The sequence below is a fragment of the Drosophila subobscura genome, chromosome E (assembly GCF_008121235.1).
Source record: "Drosophila subobscura isolate 14011-0131.10 chromosome E, UCBerk_Dsub_1.0, whole genome shotgun sequence".
Taxonomy (NCBI): Eukaryota; Metazoa; Arthropoda; class Insecta; order Diptera; family Drosophilidae; genus Drosophila; species Drosophila subobscura.
The window spans coordinates 8,939,478-8,956,396 of record NC_048531.1 but is presented as its reverse complement, the minus strand read 5'-3'; the positions used below and the strand labels follow the sequence as shown (position 1 = coordinate 8,956,396).

The 16,919-nt window shown below is 47.6% G+C and overlaps 6 protein-coding genes across 9 annotated transcripts; 5 read left to right on the top strand and 1 right to left on the bottom strand.

Moving 5' to 3' along the window:
- The first annotated feature begins 46 nt into the window (after positions 1-46).
- Positions 47-1,390, top strand: LOC117890750 (serine protease snake). The gene is made up of 3 exons (XM_034795809.1): positions 47-390; positions 450-657; positions 714-1,390. The coding sequence occupies exons 1-3, from the start codon at positions 123-125 to the stop codon at positions 1,321-1,323; spliced, it is 1,086 nt and encodes a 361-aa protein (XP_034651700.1). The 5' UTR covers positions 47-122; the 3' UTR covers positions 1,324-1,390.
- Positions 1,360-2,867, bottom strand: LOC117890756 (serine protease grass-like). Of its 3 annotated transcripts, none has more exons than XM_034795816.1 (5): positions 2,632-2,865; positions 2,222-2,572; positions 2,112-2,163; positions 1,854-2,053; positions 1,360-1,789 (listed from the first exon to the last, which is right to left on the bottom strand). In XM_034795816.1, the coding sequence occupies exons 1-5, from the start codon at positions 2,708-2,710 to the stop codon at positions 1,380-1,382; spliced, it is 1,092 nt and encodes a 363-aa protein (XP_034651707.1). In that variant the 5' UTR covers positions 2,711-2,865; the 3' UTR covers positions 1,360-1,379. The 3 variants fall into 3 exon arrangements, 2 of the variants coding, with proteins under 2 accessions (XP_034651707.1, XP_034651708.1); XR_004648598.1 differs by having other exon boundaries at positions 1,681-1,789; positions 1,854-2,057; positions 2,632-2,867; XM_034795817.1 differs by lacking the exon at positions 2,632-2,865 and having other exon boundaries at positions 1,854-2,057; positions 2,222-2,388.
- On the top strand, positions 1,554-10,560 carry LOC117890709 (dynein intermediate chain 2, ciliary). Of its 2 annotated transcripts, XM_034795736.1 has the most exons (7): positions 1,554-1,558; positions 6,347-6,401; positions 8,075-8,728; positions 8,790-9,219; positions 9,283-9,360; positions 9,415-10,228; positions 10,290-10,560. In XM_034795736.1, coding segments are annotated over exons 1-7 (2,217 nt in total). In that variant the 5' UTR covers positions 1,554-1,556; the 3' UTR covers positions 10,474-10,560. The 2 variants fall into 2 exon arrangements, with proteins under 2 accessions (XP_034651627.1, XP_034651628.1); XM_034795737.1 differs by lacking the exon at positions 1,554-1,558 and having other exon boundaries at positions 6,288-6,401.
- LOC117890804 lies at positions 3,495-5,756 on the top strand. Its single transcript, XM_034795879.1, has 3 exons — positions 3,495-3,691; positions 4,365-4,682; positions 5,498-5,756. Exons 2-3 carry the CDS (start codon positions 4,474-4,476, stop codon positions 5,508-5,510), a joined length of 222 nt encoding a protein of 73 aa, XP_034651770.1. The 5' UTR covers positions 3,495-3,691; positions 4,365-4,473; the 3' UTR covers positions 5,511-5,756.
- On the top strand, positions 5,736-5,976 carry LOC117890807. Its single transcript, XM_034795882.1, has one exon. The coding sequence runs from the start codon at positions 5,768-5,770 to the stop codon at positions 5,912-5,914; it is 147 nt and encodes a 48-aa protein (XP_034651773.1). The 5' UTR covers positions 5,736-5,767; the 3' UTR covers positions 5,915-5,976.
- Positions 10,561-10,847: 287 nt separating the features above from the next.
- Positions 10,848-16,164, top strand: LOC117890704 (far upstream element-binding protein 3). Its single transcript, XM_034795721.1, has 7 exons — positions 10,848-11,227; positions 11,314-12,459; positions 12,529-12,678; positions 12,738-13,267; positions 13,330-13,579; positions 13,645-14,145; positions 14,408-16,164. Exons 1-6 carry the CDS (start codon positions 11,147-11,149, stop codon positions 13,993-13,995), a joined length of 2,508 nt encoding a protein of 835 aa, XP_034651612.1. The 5' UTR covers positions 10,848-11,146; the 3' UTR covers positions 13,996-14,145; positions 14,408-16,164.
- Positions 16,165-16,919: the final 755 nt, after the last annotated feature.

The window sequence follows — 16,919 nt, the reverse complement described above, 5'->3', positions numbered from 1 at the left end:
GTTTCTTCCTGATAGCTCGAAGCAGCTGAATGAGTCACGTCACAGCAGCGAAGTTCTCTCTGCGCTTGCTGAGCTGCTCGTTTCGTGATCGCCTCTCAGTTTCGCTTGCGACGCAGTCGGAAATGGATGAGTCGCTAGTCGGACTTCAGGTTTCGCTGCTGCTGCTGCTGCTGATGCTTTTGGCCAGTGCTTGGGCCGAGTTCTGCGACAATGGGACAGGCGAGTGCAAGGAACTAACTGCCACCGAATGTCCCGTGATATTCTACAATCAGCACTTGATTGGCCCTGACATCAAGTACTGTGACGAGTTCAATGATATCGTGTGCTGTCCCATACCGCTGGATCACCAGAACGTGAAGCCGGCCGATGAAACGAGACCGTTTGAGCGGGGTAAGCTGGGAGAGCGTCCATTAGTGAACGTGAAAAACTAAAGCTCATAATTTTGCCAGAGTGCAAGCGTTTCAATGAGGCTCGTGCCTCCTGCCGCTCCACGCCCTTCATTGTGGGCGGATCGAAAGCGGCTGGCCAAGAGTTCCCCTTCATGGCGCTGCTTGGCACAAAGGAGAGCGACAAGACCGACATCAATTGGGACTGCGGCGGGGCTCTGGTGCATCCCAGATTCGTGCTCACAGCGGCACATTGTCTGGAAACCAGCGAGTAAGTGGAAGCCCAGCGATAGCCGTGATAATAATTTACATTTGCCGCTTCACCAGATCAAAGGCCGAGCGTCTGGATCCCGATTTTGACTCACCAAAATTTGTGGTGCGTCTCGGGGAGCTGGACTACAATAGCACCACAGACGATGCCCAGGTGCAGGACTTTCGCGTGGTCAATTATGTGGTGCACCCGGCGTACGATGACGAGGATGGCTTTAAGAACGACATTGCCCTCGTAGAGCTGGACAAGGCGGCAGTCTTTAACGAGCATGTGGCACCCGCTTGCCTGCCGCCCAGCAGCGGCAACGAGAACAGTCAGCTGACTGCCGCCGGCTGGGGATTTACTTCCGACAAGGGCCTGAAATCGTCGCACCTGCTGAAGGTCACGCTGCAGCGCTTCAGCGACGATCAGTGCGTGGAGCGACTCCAGCAGGGCATCGAGACGCGCACACAGTTCTGCGCCGGATCGCTGACCAGCAATGCGGACACCTGCAACGGTGACTCGGGCGGACCCATCTTTGTGCAGCATCCACTCTACTCCTGCCTCAAACAAGTGATTGGCATCGTGTCCTATGGCCTGGTGTGCGGCACCCAGGGTCTGCCTAGTGTCTACACCAAGGTTCACCTCTTCACCGACTGGATCGAGAGCATTGTGTGGTCCGATTAAGTTGTTTACTCTAAGAATCTCGTTTGTTGCTATAAATTTAATGTACGAATCGATGTTTATCCAGCTATATTTTCTGTTATCCATGGCAGATGGGCGCCGACGTTTGTGTAGACGGCCTCACTTTGGCAGTCTCTGTTTCCAAAGCTCACCAGCCCAAACTGAAAGAAACGGGGCCGGCCGAAGTAGTTGACGAGACTTCCCAGAGGGCCGCCAGAGTCGCCGTGGCAGGAGTCATGTGTTGAGGCGCTGCTGCCAGCACAGATTTGGCTCTCCTTCACCCACATGCTGTACTTGATGGTGCACATTTTGCGGGAGCTGCGCCGCACATCGGTGGCCATGAGCACATCGGAGCCCCGAGCAGCATAGGCATTGAGCTTGCCCCAACCGGCCACGCTGAAAGTGTCGAGAGTTTCCGCCAGCTGCTGCACCTCTACGTCCAGGGGCATACAGATGGGTTTAATGTGAGCTGCAAGAAGAGATGAAAGAGCTCTTGAAATTATTGATAAACGAATTTGCTATGCGGAACTCACTCTTGTAATCCACCCGCGAGGCCAGTTCAACCAGCGCTATGTCGTGGTAATTGGTGCTAAGCGAGAAGAACTCGTGAGAAATTATCCTTTTGATGGCGAAATCCTCTGACGGTGAAGCACATATCTCCTTGCCCCAGTAGGTCCGGCAGTCCCTGGCACGGCGCACATCGTGCTCTCCCAAGCGAACCACCACAGAATTTCTGCCTAAACATTTTCAGCATCAATTCCAGACAGAAAATGGACTCCCAAAATACTCACAAATCATTATACTCCGGTTTGGTGAAACAATGCGCTGCCGAGAGTACAAATCCTGCAAGAGACTGGATGAGTATCTGAGTGTCGCTATCTGTATGAAAGGATTTAAATACTTTGCGTGATGAGCGAGCCGCCACAAAAGTGTTGGCCATTCGCGGAGCTGTTTGTCAAGAACAGCGCCATCCATGGTCTGGTGCTGAGCTTCACTTCCTCGCCATTAATGATGTAATGGGAACCCACTGAAATTGACTCAGCGACGCCACAATGCGGTTTTTGGAGTTCCAGCTCCTCAAGGCCCTTGGGATCGCTGCCGCAGCAGAACAAGCCGCGATAATCATTGCAGCCGGACTGATAGAGCAAGCGAATGTCCTCAAATGGTGCACTTTTACCCTGCTGCAGAATGCCGAACAGTTTCCCGCATTCGTCAATGGGCACACAGTAGACGCAGCTTTCGTTTTCTGCCACTGCAAAGAGGATCATTCATAACAAATTACTCTGTAAGCGATCGCGCAGGTCTACCTACAGTTTCCTACAGCTAGGAGCCACAGGATGCTCCACAGGAGCACGTTTTTCGGAGCGAACAGTTCCATTCGGATGAACATATCGCCGGAGACTAATCCGGATTAATCAGAATAACCGGGAATTGTTTCTTATCAACCCAGTGTCGAGTGACCCAGTGAAATGACATCTTTTCCCAGAAATAATACTGGACAACAAACGCTTCGAACCAAATCGATTTTGTGTAGGGTATTCGCATAGCAGCCACAGAAATTCAATAACAGCATGCTATGTGCATAGCGACAAACCAAAAGTCATTTACATAGCTCCACTATATATACATACAAACATACATACGTATGTACATATGAATGCGACAGAGGAAAACCCGAAAGTCTAAAGTCCACAAAACAATGAATTACAAAATTGTGTGTGAACAGTTGTAAAATACACACATGCCGCACACATGTTCGTATGCATGCATGTATGTATGTATACCGTTTATCAATGCACGGCATCAGTGCACGCGGAGCACAAGAAATACAAAGAGAGAAGGTGTGTGAGAGAGAGCGATCGAACACAAAAAGAGAGCCAGAGTAGGCAAACGAAAAGAGACAAGACGGAAGTTCATTTACAAGGTTTTTTGTACCTGTTTTAACAAGTAGGATATAGCAAAACAATGCAGCCGAAAGGTTGGTACATAGTTAAAGCTGTTATGTATACAGTACATATGTATGTATGTATATACAACGAAACAACGACCACAACAAACTAGAAAAACCGCCCCAAGAGATCACCAATACCAACAAATGGCAGCACTGAAATATCAAAATGAAATTTACCGTGGAGTCGAAGCGGCACGGCACGGCACAATTCATTCAGTCGTTGTGCAAAGCGGTTCTGTGTTGGGTTTCTCGTGGGTTTAATTTGAAGTGTGTTTCAGTTTCTTCAGCTGGAGGAATAGTCCAGGGCGAAATAGTGTCAAAGCAATTGAAATTGAACTCAACGATCCAACGCGATAGACAGCAGCTAGTCAGCTAGTCACAAGTTTTTATCGTGTTACAAGCGGCAATTGAGTGTGTGAGGTAGGTCGGCTGTCAGCCTATAAATGGCTTGACCTCGTCTTTATCAGTGCCGTCTCCATGGCCATCTGGTCTAACCACGCAAAACTATGTATTTCCCATGGATCCCTAAGAGTGCGAGTGTCTCTGTAGTTTTGGGCACTCATAATGCTGCTATCAGCGCCGCCGGTGAACTGTTTTGAACCGCTAATTGATAATATGTACACTGATCGACACCATGTACAAACAAAATACATAAGTGTACCTACAACTACGGTTTGAATTTAAATTAAGACGCACTTTCCCACTTAATGTGTGCCATTTTATCGAACTTTGTTTGAACAACCAATTAAATTGTTTCTTTGTGCTTTGTGCTGATTGAACTCCACAGTTCATGTGCGTACGCTCGCCATAAAGAACAGTGAAAAACAATCATAAATTCTGTACCCAAGATACGATGCGACAGCTAGGTTTGCCTTAAATCTTATCAATAAACAACTTGTTGCTCAACTGCAGCAGAAATTGATTTAATTTAGATCGTACGACACCCAAAAAGAAAAGAAACAAACAGAAACAGTTCCCAAACGCTTGGAAACAGCGGCAGCAGTCGCACGACAGTCGCGCCCACCAAGAAAAAAACAAGATTTCAGTAAAAATAAATAAATAAATTATGGTGTATATACGTATATATTTTTAGCTTTATCAATTTTCGACTGTTTGTGCGGAGGCTCGACATACGAGTGTACACACACTTCCACCCGATCCACACAAAGAAATCGAGAGAGATCTGCAACGAGGGTCGCATCATGGATAGCGTAAAGTCATTCTTCGCCGGCTCCAACAAGGCCAACGATCTCGGCAATCATCAGCAGCAGAATGGACCCACGAATGGTAGTGATATTCCCAATCGCTGGGGCCGGAACTCCGGCACTCAGCACACGGAAAGCAGTTCATCGAATTCCGCGTCCACTCAAAATGCCAAGCGCAAGGACAGCGATAATTATTTCTATATCATGTAAGTTGGGGCCCATGGAAAAAAAAAAAAAAGTGATCATTTCCGCAGTTAAAGAGCTCTGAGTGGTGTCTATAGTTTACACAATTGTTGGAGAAAGTTCTTAGATTAGATTAGGGCAGTGACCAGCCATTTGGGGCTGTTGTAATACAACTCCAGCAATGTTTTCATTATCTTTTCCCATCCACGTATCACTCCTTGTACATAGCCTTACGAGCACACAATCTTTTGTACATTATTTACCCATTGCAATGACACTTTTTTGACCACTGATAAACGTTCAATGACTGCTATTATATGGTGTTTGTGTGGAACCAGCAAAGAACTGTGTGGATCGGCTCAATTAAAATGTTTAATTGAAATAGAAATTCAAAGACAATCGCTTAATGTTCGCTGACTTGGTAAACCAGTTTGTGTTGTCATAGAATTGGCTTTACCTTGAGCATTGTATGGGCTTTGAATGAGTGTAGTAGTCACGCTCTCAGCTCAAAGAGCTCTCAGCTCTGAGCCGAGAACTGGAACTTTAGAACCTGTTGGCTGGCGGGGCGAAGCAGGCCTGTACCGGGGATCAGTTACGAATTAACTGGCGTCAGTAGCAGCTGAAAAAGCCCCGCATTTAGAATGTGATTTGCCCGGGGATAGCCCCCAAAAATACACATCAGAGGTGTGGGCATAACGAGTGTATAAAGTGCGTGATTCAGTGGAGCAGCTGGGACAGTTAACGTCGAGCAGGGCAGGAAACAGCACGCTGTAAGAGCCGCGAATTAAGCCGCGAATGGAGCCAAGCACTTACTGATTTTATTCTCTTTTCCTTTTAGGTGGCGCGCCTGAAGCAACATATTCCTTCGTATGCGGATCTGTACGATAGCCATAACGTTGGAACAGCTAAAATCATCAACTTAAGTGACCTGCAGCAGCATAAAACACATCTATAAATCTATTAGAAACATCGGAGAAGCGTGCACACTCTCAGGCAGACAAAGTCCGGTGTTTAGTGATATTAGTGATATTTATCTACAATTATATACAAAGACAATTCATCATTCACACTATTAACGATCGTTTCTGGTGCAAACATTTATACATTTATGGAACCATTTACATTTTTTGGCTTGCTCTACTGGCTGTTGTGCATGATACTGTTCGGGCCGGCGATGTTCTTTGTCTCCGTTTATCTGCCAGAACTTCCAGTGAGATATGTGAAAAGTCTAAGGCAGCAAAGAACATATTTATAATGATAATAATGTACAACCACCAATCGATTTACTGCTCTAATAAAAATGTATTCAAAAGAAAATCTTCAAGGATTCCATCTGGAACTGTGCACTGTGGATTGTGATTGGATTAAGAGTGTGAGAATTTCCCAATCGATATGCAAATGGCAAACCACAATATAGTGCGTGTGGATTTGGCCAAATTTCTATAGAAACTGAAACAAACAAATGGCCACAAATTGCCGGCAGCACAGCAAAAACTTTGTTACGTAAAGTTGTAGGGGTTTTTCCGTTTAGTTTGCTTGGGTTTAGTGGAATACGCACTCAGGACACCTTTCAGACAACTGTCAGAACGCACGGGCACAACAAACAAAACAGTTTCAATCTCCAAGCAGTCCGGAATAGAACTAAAAATCATTTAATTAAAAATAAACAAGTGAACGGAATAGCAAGGACCATGCCGGACCCAAAAGGAGGCAAGGGCGATGGCAAGCAGAACAAAGGGAAGGTAAATAACATCAGGGATTCCAGATGGGATACCCTTCACATCCACTCTCTATAGTCTCCACACTTGACACTGCTGCTGCTGCTCCTGCACACATCCTTTCGCCTCGACAACTGGCAATGCAATGCCAGAGTCTCGACTGCCGTTGGTTTTTGCTTGTTTAAATTTCCTTTTTGCGCTTAGTTTTTAATAAGTTTTTCGCTGAAAGCTGGCAGTCCATGCCCTGATGGAACTTTGTCACGAAACATAATTTGCAATTTCCGGCGCAATCCATGTGCGTGCCCCAAGGAAACCCAACTGAAAGGGTCTCAGCCCAGCGGCAGTGCCGTGCAATTTGGTTACAGCTACCAATTTATATAGTTTCCGGCCCGTACTTGGGGTCCAAGGAGAAGTTTGCCAGCTGGGTGTGAGTGCAAGGCCCCTCAAGGATGAGTGTTGAATCCTCATCAGGCCCAACGCAATAAAAGACTCAATAAATCACTCACCTCACTCATACGATATACGACCGTAGGCTCACCTTTTCATTTAGTTGCACATCAAAATAAATATGTAACTTATATCCTTGCCCCCTCCTAGTACGTACTAATCAAGTTGTGTGCGAAATTTGTTTATTCTGATGCCACCCCAGACCCGCCCCCACCCCAATGCAGCTGTCGTGACGTCAGGACCGAAAGTTTTTCTTTGCTTTTTGGGCTGTTGTGAAGAGGCCGCTGACTTGACGAACGTCATCAGAAATTGTCGGATATTCGGTCATAATTCAGTTCCACTTTGGCAGTCTTTCCTCGCCACTCTCGCTGGACAGACAGACACTAGCGCGCTCCTCGGTGTAGGATATCCCTTTAGTTGCTATCCCCTGCCCACGAACCAACTTCTGGCCAAGATGTGGAAGCTTGCCAACAAGGCCATGGCGGTATATGACCAATAGATTGATTGTAATCCCCACTAGCAATTTCGTAGAATTTCGTGTGTGTGTGTGCGTGTGTGTGTGTGTACAGTGCGTTTCAGAGCGATAAAGCAGACATGTACATAAGTAGATCCTCTGTAGAAAACGCCGGAAGTCACTTGTAAATACAATCAGAGAGTTCTTTGTGTCTCTCCTTTCTCAATGTACATATATTTAATCGATGATATCCTTTCCATACCCAAGCTGTACCATCTGTAAATACAATGTGCCCCGTGCTATCTGTAGTCCTCTCTATCTCTCTCTCTCTCTTCGTAGTCGTAGCTAAGTAGGAAAGATCGCTATCCTCCTCCATCTCTCAGTACACAATACAATTCAATTTTAGTCGCAAACTTATGTCAGAATCTGCGGCTGCCACCGATCCGCGGGAGGATGTTGACGTTGCCAGCAATAGCGATGATGATGATGAGGTAACCAGGCCCTCACCACGTTTCATACTTCAACTTGCATGCCTCATGCTTGGTTCCCTAATAGACATAGAAGTAGACCTAGTACCAGCCATAGCCCCAGCACCTAGCTTAGCTTTTAGTGCACTCCAGCCCGAGCTTTAGCCTCCAGGTGAGTCGCCATTCTGTTGCTCCTTCTGCTTCCTCCGTTTATGCACCATCAATGGAATGTTGCATGCACCACAGGCCCTGGCACTAGCCCTACTCCCACACCCACCTGTCCGTGCCCTAATCTTTGGCCCCCCATCCATCCACTCTCTGTCAAGCAGAACAGAGCCTCCAAGACGAAGGCCGAGGCCGGTGGCGGCGATGCGGATGACTTTGATGCCTGGATACGTTCGCGCCAGCTGCTCAAGCCGGACGATCAGCTGGATCTGACGGAGGCCGAGCTGGCCGAGGAGGTGACCAAGGTGCTGACGCCCACCAACACGAACGTCATCCACAATCTGGTGGTGTACAGCTTCAAGGATGGGGAGTACGTGCCGGCACCGCTGCCGGGCAACACGGTGACCCTGCTGGGCTACCCCGGAAACTCTTTGCACGTGGACTCGGAGGAGGCGCGCCGCCAGATTGAGGAGTCCGACGAGATCGGCTACCCGCTGCCCATGCCCCACTACTCGCTGGTGGAGCAGCGCGACACATCTGTTGGGGATGGCGAGGGCGAGGGTGAAGCCGATGACGATGACGACGCCAAGAGTGCACCCGACAAGGAGGCCGAAGAGGAGGAGGGCGAGGAGGAGGAGGAAGAGGAGGAGGCCAAGGCAGGCGAAGAAGGCGTAGAAGAGGGGGAGCCACGTGGCGATGAAGAGGAAACCGCAGCAGCCCAACCGGCGGCAGCCACAGCCTCCGGCAAGAAGCGAAAGCTAATCAATCAGTTCAACTACTGCGAACGGGCTGCCTTAACCTACACCAATCCGAAGAGGGTGAGTGCATCACATCCATAGCTCCACATAGACACTGGTGGACTCGCTCCTTCCTTTCCAGAATGTGGACACACAGACGATCCCACCGCCACGATCGCAGTTTGGCGGCAATGTGCTGCAGTGGGTCATCTACGATTCGTACTTGGAGGACTTTGAGGGGCAGTCGAAGGAAGGCGCCGCCAAGAAGGAGGACCGCAAGCGGGGCATGCGCTCGAAGAAGTTCAAGGACAAGTCCGCCATTGCCGAGCAGCTCAACAAAAAGTACCTCAAGTGCTGGCAAATACTCGAGCGGATGATTAACCAAAACATCTACGACGACATTGCCCATGACTATCGCTACTGGGAGGATCCGGCGGATGAGTTCCGTGAGGGCGAGGGCAACCTGCTGCCGCTGTGGAAGTTTCAGTACGAAAAGACCAAGAAGATGAACGTCACCGAGATCCTCTTCAATCCGAGCTACTACGATCTCTTTGCCGTTTGCTTTGGCTCACGTGAGTACAGCAAAACAGAGGAGGAAATCCAAATGTTACTCCTCTCATCTCACTGCATTTCAGATGAATTTATGAAGCAGACAAACGAGGGCTACCTCTGCCTCTTTACCGTCAAGAATCCCTCTTTTCCGGACTACATCAGTGAGTGCCGCAGAGTGTCATGTCTCCCTCCTTGCTAAGTGATTTCCCTTGCAGTACAAACCGATTGCGGTGTCATGTGCTGTGACATTCATCCCACATACCCGTTCCTGGTCGTGATTGGCCTCTACGACGGCAACGTGGCCGTCTACAATCTGCGGGAGAACTGCAAGGAGCCGCTGTACATCTCCAAGGGCGTCAACTGCAAGCACGGGGAGTGCGTCTGGCAGATCAAGTGGGGCCCGGACATGACCGACGGCGAGATTAACTTCTATTCGGTGTCCTCCGACGGGCGGGTGTTCAACTGGATCCTGATGCAGAACAAGCTCTGGGTGACGACCATCATAACGCTGTTCCTGCAGGATGGCCTCGTGGATGGGCCCGACGGCACCAAGGTCAGCCTGAAGAGCGGCGGCAGCTGCATGATCTTCCACCCCACCGACCAGAAGATCTTCCTGGTGGGCACCGAGTGTGGCTACATCTACAAGTGCAGCACGGCCTTCAGCTCCAAGTATCTGATGACCTACAACGCACACAATATGTCCGTCTACCGCATCGACTTTAATCGCTTCAACTCGAACATCTTTGTGTCCTGCAGCGGCGACTGGCGCGTCAAGGTCTGGGAGGACATGCGTGCCGATCCGCTCTTCATCTTCGATCTCGGCTCTGCCGTTGGCGACGTCAAGTGGGCGCCCTATTCCAGCACCGTCTTTGCAGCCGTCACCACCGAGGGCAAGGTGCACGTCTTCGATTTGAATGTGAACAAGTACAAGGCCATCTGCATCCAGGCGGTGGTGCCCAAGCGAAAGAACAAGCTCACGCGACTCTCCTTCAACGAGAAGATACCCTTCATTGTAGTTGGCGACGAAAAGTAAGTAGCTTCGTTCCCTCTCGCTGCCTTGATCCTCTCCAAACTTTATTTCTTTGTCCAGGGGAGTTACCACTTCGCTCAAACTATCGCCCAATCTTCGCGTGATGGTAAAGCCGCCCAAGAAGCAACTGTATCTGGATCAGACCACGCTGCAGATCGCCAAGCTGGAGAAGCTGCTGTCGCTAGTGAGGGAGCTGCCCGAAGGAAACATTGTGCCCGACACGGCCACCACTGTGCGCAGTTAAATCTTCCCTTCCCACACGCATATATTTTGATAAGCCTCTTCCCGAGCCACGCGTTGAGTCTGATTGTAAATTTCTTTTTAGAACATATATTTGTAGAGTTTTTGGTTTTAAAATATTCGTAGTACGTAGGGTTCCAATTTTTGTTGACTATTTGGGGGTGGATAAGCAAGATTAAAAGAAGATACTGTAATTGATAACTTTGGACATTTTTAAGACTACTGCACATCACTTTATTTACATTTTAACATAATTAAATTGTATACTTGAGAACACTAACCATCGATAGTACTATCGAGTGTATCATTTTGTTCTCACTCTGTATCGATACCATATGGAAATCGCTATATCGATACACACATCCCTAATCATGGACAATGCTGCAAAAGTTTTTTTTTTTTCCGACGCATAATTTCTACTTTTTCAACGTGTAAAAACAATTAAAAAAGTGAAAAAACACTGCTTAAAACAGTACTGTGCCGTGCGCCACATCAAAACTCGAAGAAAAAGTGTTTCTGTGCTGGGAAATAATCGCTGAAACATTGCTAGCGGCGTTTTGCAAAAATCGCTTAATTGGTTATTGAATTTTCAACCCCGAAGAAGAAAAAAATCAAGATTCCCTCAACTACAAGCTAACGATAGTGGGAACGAAGTCGAGTTGGTAAATTAAATTGAAATGAGTGAATTTCAACCGCAACAGGGACAGAGTATCAGTCAATCCCAGGCGTTGGCCCAGGCGATACAGCGTGCCAAGCAGGTAAGAAGAAGAGAAAGCGAAAACGAGGGAACACTTCAGTTATTTCTGTACACGCGTTTGTGCGCGGCTGCCTTTCCTGTTTGCAGATAGCGGCTAAGATCCAACCCAGCCAGCAAGCAGGCGGTCCAGGAGGACCTGGAGCAGGACCATCACCACCATCTGGTGGCGGAGGGCCGGGACCCGGCGCGGGCAACAGCTTCAAGAGGCACAACGACGACGGCGACAGCGGACCAGAGTGCAAACGCTCCTTTGGCAGTCCGGACTACGGCCACAACAATAACTCGAACATGAGCAGCAGCAGTGGTGGCGGTGGTGGTGGGGGAGGTGGATCCGGTCCGGGTGGGGCAAATATTACGCAAGCTATTGCCCAGGCCGCTGCAGTGGCCGCTCGCCTGGCGGCATCGGCCGGCACAACATGCGAGGAGCAAATCCGCATACCCGAATCCATAGCAAATGCCTTCATGGGACGTGGCAGCAACGACACCATCACCCATATCCAGGCCGAGTCGGGGGCCAAGGTACAGCTGATGCCGGAACAGGAGCGAGTCATCACGTTGCGTGGCCAGCGGGACACTGTGTCCAAGGGTCGCGACATGATCCAGCAGATGGCCAGCCGCGGTGGTGGCGGAACCGTAGAGGTGCTTCTCACCATCAACATGCCGCCTCCGGGCCCCAGTGGGTATTCGCCCTACCAGGAAATCATGATACCCGGTGCCAAGGTGGGCCTGGTCATTGGCAAGGGTGGCGACACCATCAAGCAGCTGCAGGAGAAGACGGGAGCCAAGATGATAATCATCCAGGACGGACCCAACCAGGAGGTCATCAAACCGCTGCGCATTTCCGGCGATCCGCAGAAGATCGAGCATGCCAAGCAGATGGTCTTGGATCTCATTGCCCAGAAGGACGCTCTGGCTCAGCAGCAGGGTGGTCGCGGGGGCGGTGGTGGTGGAGGCGGCAGCGGTGGCGGGGGGCCCGGCCTCGGCTACAACAACTTTAACAATGGCAATGGCGGGGAGAGCGTAGAGGTCTTTGTGCCCAAAATTGCCGTTGGCGTTGTCATTGGCAAGGGAGGAGACATGATCCGAAAGATTCAAACCGAATGCGGCTGCAAGCTGCAGTTCATTCAGGGCAAGAACGACGAGATGGGCGACAGGCGGTGTGTCATCCAGGGCACGCGCCAGCAGGTCGAGGACGCCAAGCGGACCATCGATGGACTGATCGAGAACGTGATGGTAAGAGGCACCCGAGGCACCAAACACTAATCGAACTTTAATTCATTTGTTGGCCGTTCTCTTTGACAGCAACGAAATGGACTCAACCGCAACGGCAATGGCGGCGGCTCCCAGAGTGGCGGAGAAGGCAACTCCAATTATGGCTATGGCTACGGCGTGAATCATGCCCAGGGCGGGCGTGAGGAGATCACATTCATGGTGCCGGCATCCAAATGCGGTGTAGGTTGAACGCGAACCTCCTGCACGTCCACTTCCTAACCGAAATGTTTCCCTTGCAGATTGTGATTGGCCGTGGGGGGGAGACAATCAAGCTGATCAATCAGCAGTCCGGCGCCCATACTGAAATGGATCGCAATGCCAGCAATCCGCCCAACGAAAAGCTGTTCAAGTCGAAGGGCACCACCGACCAGGTGGAGTCGGCCCGTCAAATGATTTCTGAGAAGATCAACATGGAGCTGACAGTCATTGCACGCAAGCCCATCGGTGGTGGTGGTGGTGGCGGTAGCGGTGGAGGCGGCGGTGGTGGAAATGGCTCTGGAGGTGGACCCAGCAATTCCCATCACGGTCAGCAGCAGGGCGGCTATGGTGGGCCCAATCCAATGCAAGGCGGAGATCCAAATGCCGCCGCCGCAGCAGCGTACCAGCAGCAGCAACAGCCCTGGGGTCCCTATGGCCAGCAGGGATGGGATCCGTCAGCGGCCCAGCAGCAGCAACAAATGGCAATGAACGCCAATCAGGGCGGTGGGCCTGGCGGCGCCGGTGCAAACGCTGGCCAGGACTACTCGGCCCAATGGATCGAGTACTACAAGTGAGAATTTAAAGCCCGTCGCATCCATGGCTTATCCTTCTAATTAATCAATTAATTCACAGGCAAATGGGCTGCCATCGCGAGGCTGAGTTGATTGAGCAACAGATGAAGGCCAAGCAGGGAGGCGGTGCGCCTGGTCCCGGGCAGCAGGTGCCGCAGCAGCCGCAACAGCAGCAGCAAGTGCCACAGCAAGCACAGCAGCAGGCAGCGGGCGGCAACAGCGCTGACTACAGCGCCCAGTGGGCAGAATATTACCGCAGTGTGGGCAAGCACGAGGAGGCAGAGGCGATTGAGAAGACGCTGAAGAATAAGGTGCGTGTGGGGGAAGAGTGTGTGTGTGTGCGAAAAGCAATCAATTAACGCTCGATGCTTTGCAGCAATCACAGAACGGTGGACCTGCTGTTGGCCAAAGCAATGCGCCGAATCCCGGCCAAGGCGGTCCAAATCCCGGCCAGCAGCAGCAGCCCAATCCAGCGGCGGCAGCAGCGGCCGCTGCAGCAGCAGCCGGTGGCTATGCACAAGGTATGACTCCTAGCCAATATGCACAATATTCACAGTATTACGCTGCTGCGGCTGCGGGTCAGCCACAGGCACCACCGCAGCCCGGCGGTGGTCCGCCCGCTGGTTATCCCGGTGGATATCCGGGTGGTGGTTATGGCGGCTACCCGGGTGCGCCGGGACAACAGCAGCAGCAGCAACAGAAGCCGCACAAAAATGACAAGCATTGATCAAGTTTCGGGATGCGATGTGGCGAGGAGCGCGAAGTGGGCATGGAAGTTGGAGTCAAAGTCGAAGTAGGAGGAATAGGGAGAAGCTGTAGTCTGTAGCTGGAGTGGAAAATGCTGCACTAAACGGATGTGGCAGGTGCCTTGAATTGGGTGAGTGGTTAACAAGTCCCAGTAGTTGATAGACAAAAACATTTCTTCCGTGTTGAGCTGCAAAGCTGACCTCTCAAATGATTGCTTTACGTACACACACACATAGTATATTTGCTTTATCTTTCTGCTTTAACTGCCTGCTTCATTTTAGTGATCCGAGACCCCCCTTCCTCATCTTTTTATGTATAATTAGTACAATTGATGCTTACACTATGTGATATCCTAACCAAATCTCGTTTACCATGCGTACAACTCTTTGCAGTGATCTATTGTTCTACTATGTCCTATGTCTTTTATCCCCCCACAAGCTAGCAAAAAAAAATAAACTAAAGTAAAAGTTTTTAAACCACAACATGAGCGAAACGAAGAAGGGATGAGATAAGATGAGACGAGATGAACAGAGAAGAGAAGATCAAAGGAGACCGGATCAGATCATCAATTATAAAAACAAACAAAAAATCATTCAGCTTGTGGCGTCGCACTTTGCATAATTGTAAATTAATATATTATCAACTGTCTATTATCTGATATTCCCTATGATTTCCCCATTAGTACATAAGAGAGTATGCCACCCTGAAAAACCGAACTCTACTTTTATATTTGTATTTATATTTATATATATATATAAACCTAAACCTAAACCTAAACCTAACTGAAGGGAAAGATATTGCCTCTGCTGTCCATGTTCAATAGCACTGAGCCACACACAAAAACACACACACACAGTAGAACCAAGCCAAGCCAGTCCAATCCAATCCAATACGTTTTTGGGTGACATCTATATCTATCTATTCTTTCCTCGTCAAGCGAAATGAAATGTGCGAGCGAGCGGCAGTCGATCGGAGAGTGTTGAGAGCGTTCTTATTTTACAATTGAAAGACAACATTTTTGAGAATTCTCAAATTGCAATAACTGAAACAAAAACATATAGAATTACAATTAATATGCATCCATTTACTTACATATACTGATTAGTACTATATATCGAATGTAGCTCATAAATGATGATCGTTTTTGATACATGAACATATTTCTCTCGTACTTAGCTTAGTGTTAGATATTACAAAGAAAAAACCAACCCGTTCAAGCAATATCTATAATCATGGTGATCTGGTAAGACTTTCTTTCGATTTCCAAAATGTATACACGGATAAGATTTCTGTAATGTGGCCTGAGAGGGAGGAGTTCTGAAAGTCCAGGGGCCTTTGGAGTGATACCAAATTGATTTGATAATAACAATATGCATACTCGTACAATATATAACTTTCACCTTTCAGTTTATGGACAATGAAATACTTAATAGCCTTATGATCAACGCAACCCAGAATTCAATAATATTAGACTTGATTTGGTACTCTATTTAACTGTACTTTATATAGGAAATCTTAACTGGCGAAACTCTTTTCAATATTTTCTTTAAACAACAAACAAACAAACAGAAAAACTCATTTCCCAAGGTACAAGGAATAATAAATATCACACCATATAACTATATATATTTCAATATTTACATATATTACCACCATATGCCACCCTATATTATACATACATATGCCAAACATATATGTACTTTCAGAGGGGACATTCTTCAAGGCAGTTCATAACAGAAATCCGAAAGCAAAACTCCAGAACCTTCACACTCTCTCTTATAGAACATGAACAGATACGAAATAATTAATTGTAAAAGTGTCAAGCTTGGTAAGATCGTGTGTTCTTGTTACTGTCTCTATATGAAACATATTGATATACAAACTTACATATTACATATATATATGCAAATCTAACAATGATAAAAACTTACCCATATGAACGTTGGTCTACCATAATATTTAAACATTACTTTGAATAATCTAAACTAAGTTTTACGTCTCCCCAATACACACATCTGAATGTTGCAACAGCAGATGAACCAACAACAATTTGTAAACGCTGGCCGGCAGGGCAGTCTCAGTCTCAGAGTCTTTGAGTGCTGAATCTGCCCGCAGCCGACGAGACATTGAATAAACATTTAATATATAATACCGTATATAATATATATAGATATATATATCCTACATATATCAATTTATTCTCAGCATTTAGCACTATAATCGTGCTCTATGCTTTATTGCGTTTCTATTGACTTTAATGACTTTTTTTGTTTGTTCCTATTGCCTATTGCCATAATTGAAAATCGTTTCTTGAGCGTATTTTCAGAGGCGCTGTTTGTGGTCTTGGCTTTGGAGGATATCTGGGGGAACAGGCTCAGGACAGACTTTAACTTTTCCTAGTCGATTGATTGATTGATTGCCACGATCGGGGTATGCCTTGAATTATATTGGAAAACGATTTTTACATTTATGTATACCTATTGCCTTATCGAATTGCACTTTTAATAATATTGATATTTGATTATGATGACGATGATATATTACTATCTATTTTTGTGTGTAAACTTTACATATCTACATATATACAAATATTTCTATATATTTTCATAGCAACTGCAGTGATTCCTGCCCAGAGTAGATCTCAGTCGATCAAGAACTTTAACAGATACTCGTATGATTCGGTACTGACTATATAAATATTTATATATTATGTATATAGTTTCAAGGTATCATTTGTTTGCTATATATTCGGATTACATTGCCTCCAAAGCCCATCTATATCTACATATATCTCTATATTGATTGTTTTTTATACCATATATACATATATTGTCTAACAAATCCTCTCAAAGTGTGGCTCAGCTCTAGGAATAGGCAGGGAACGCGAATAGTATTCGATAAAAG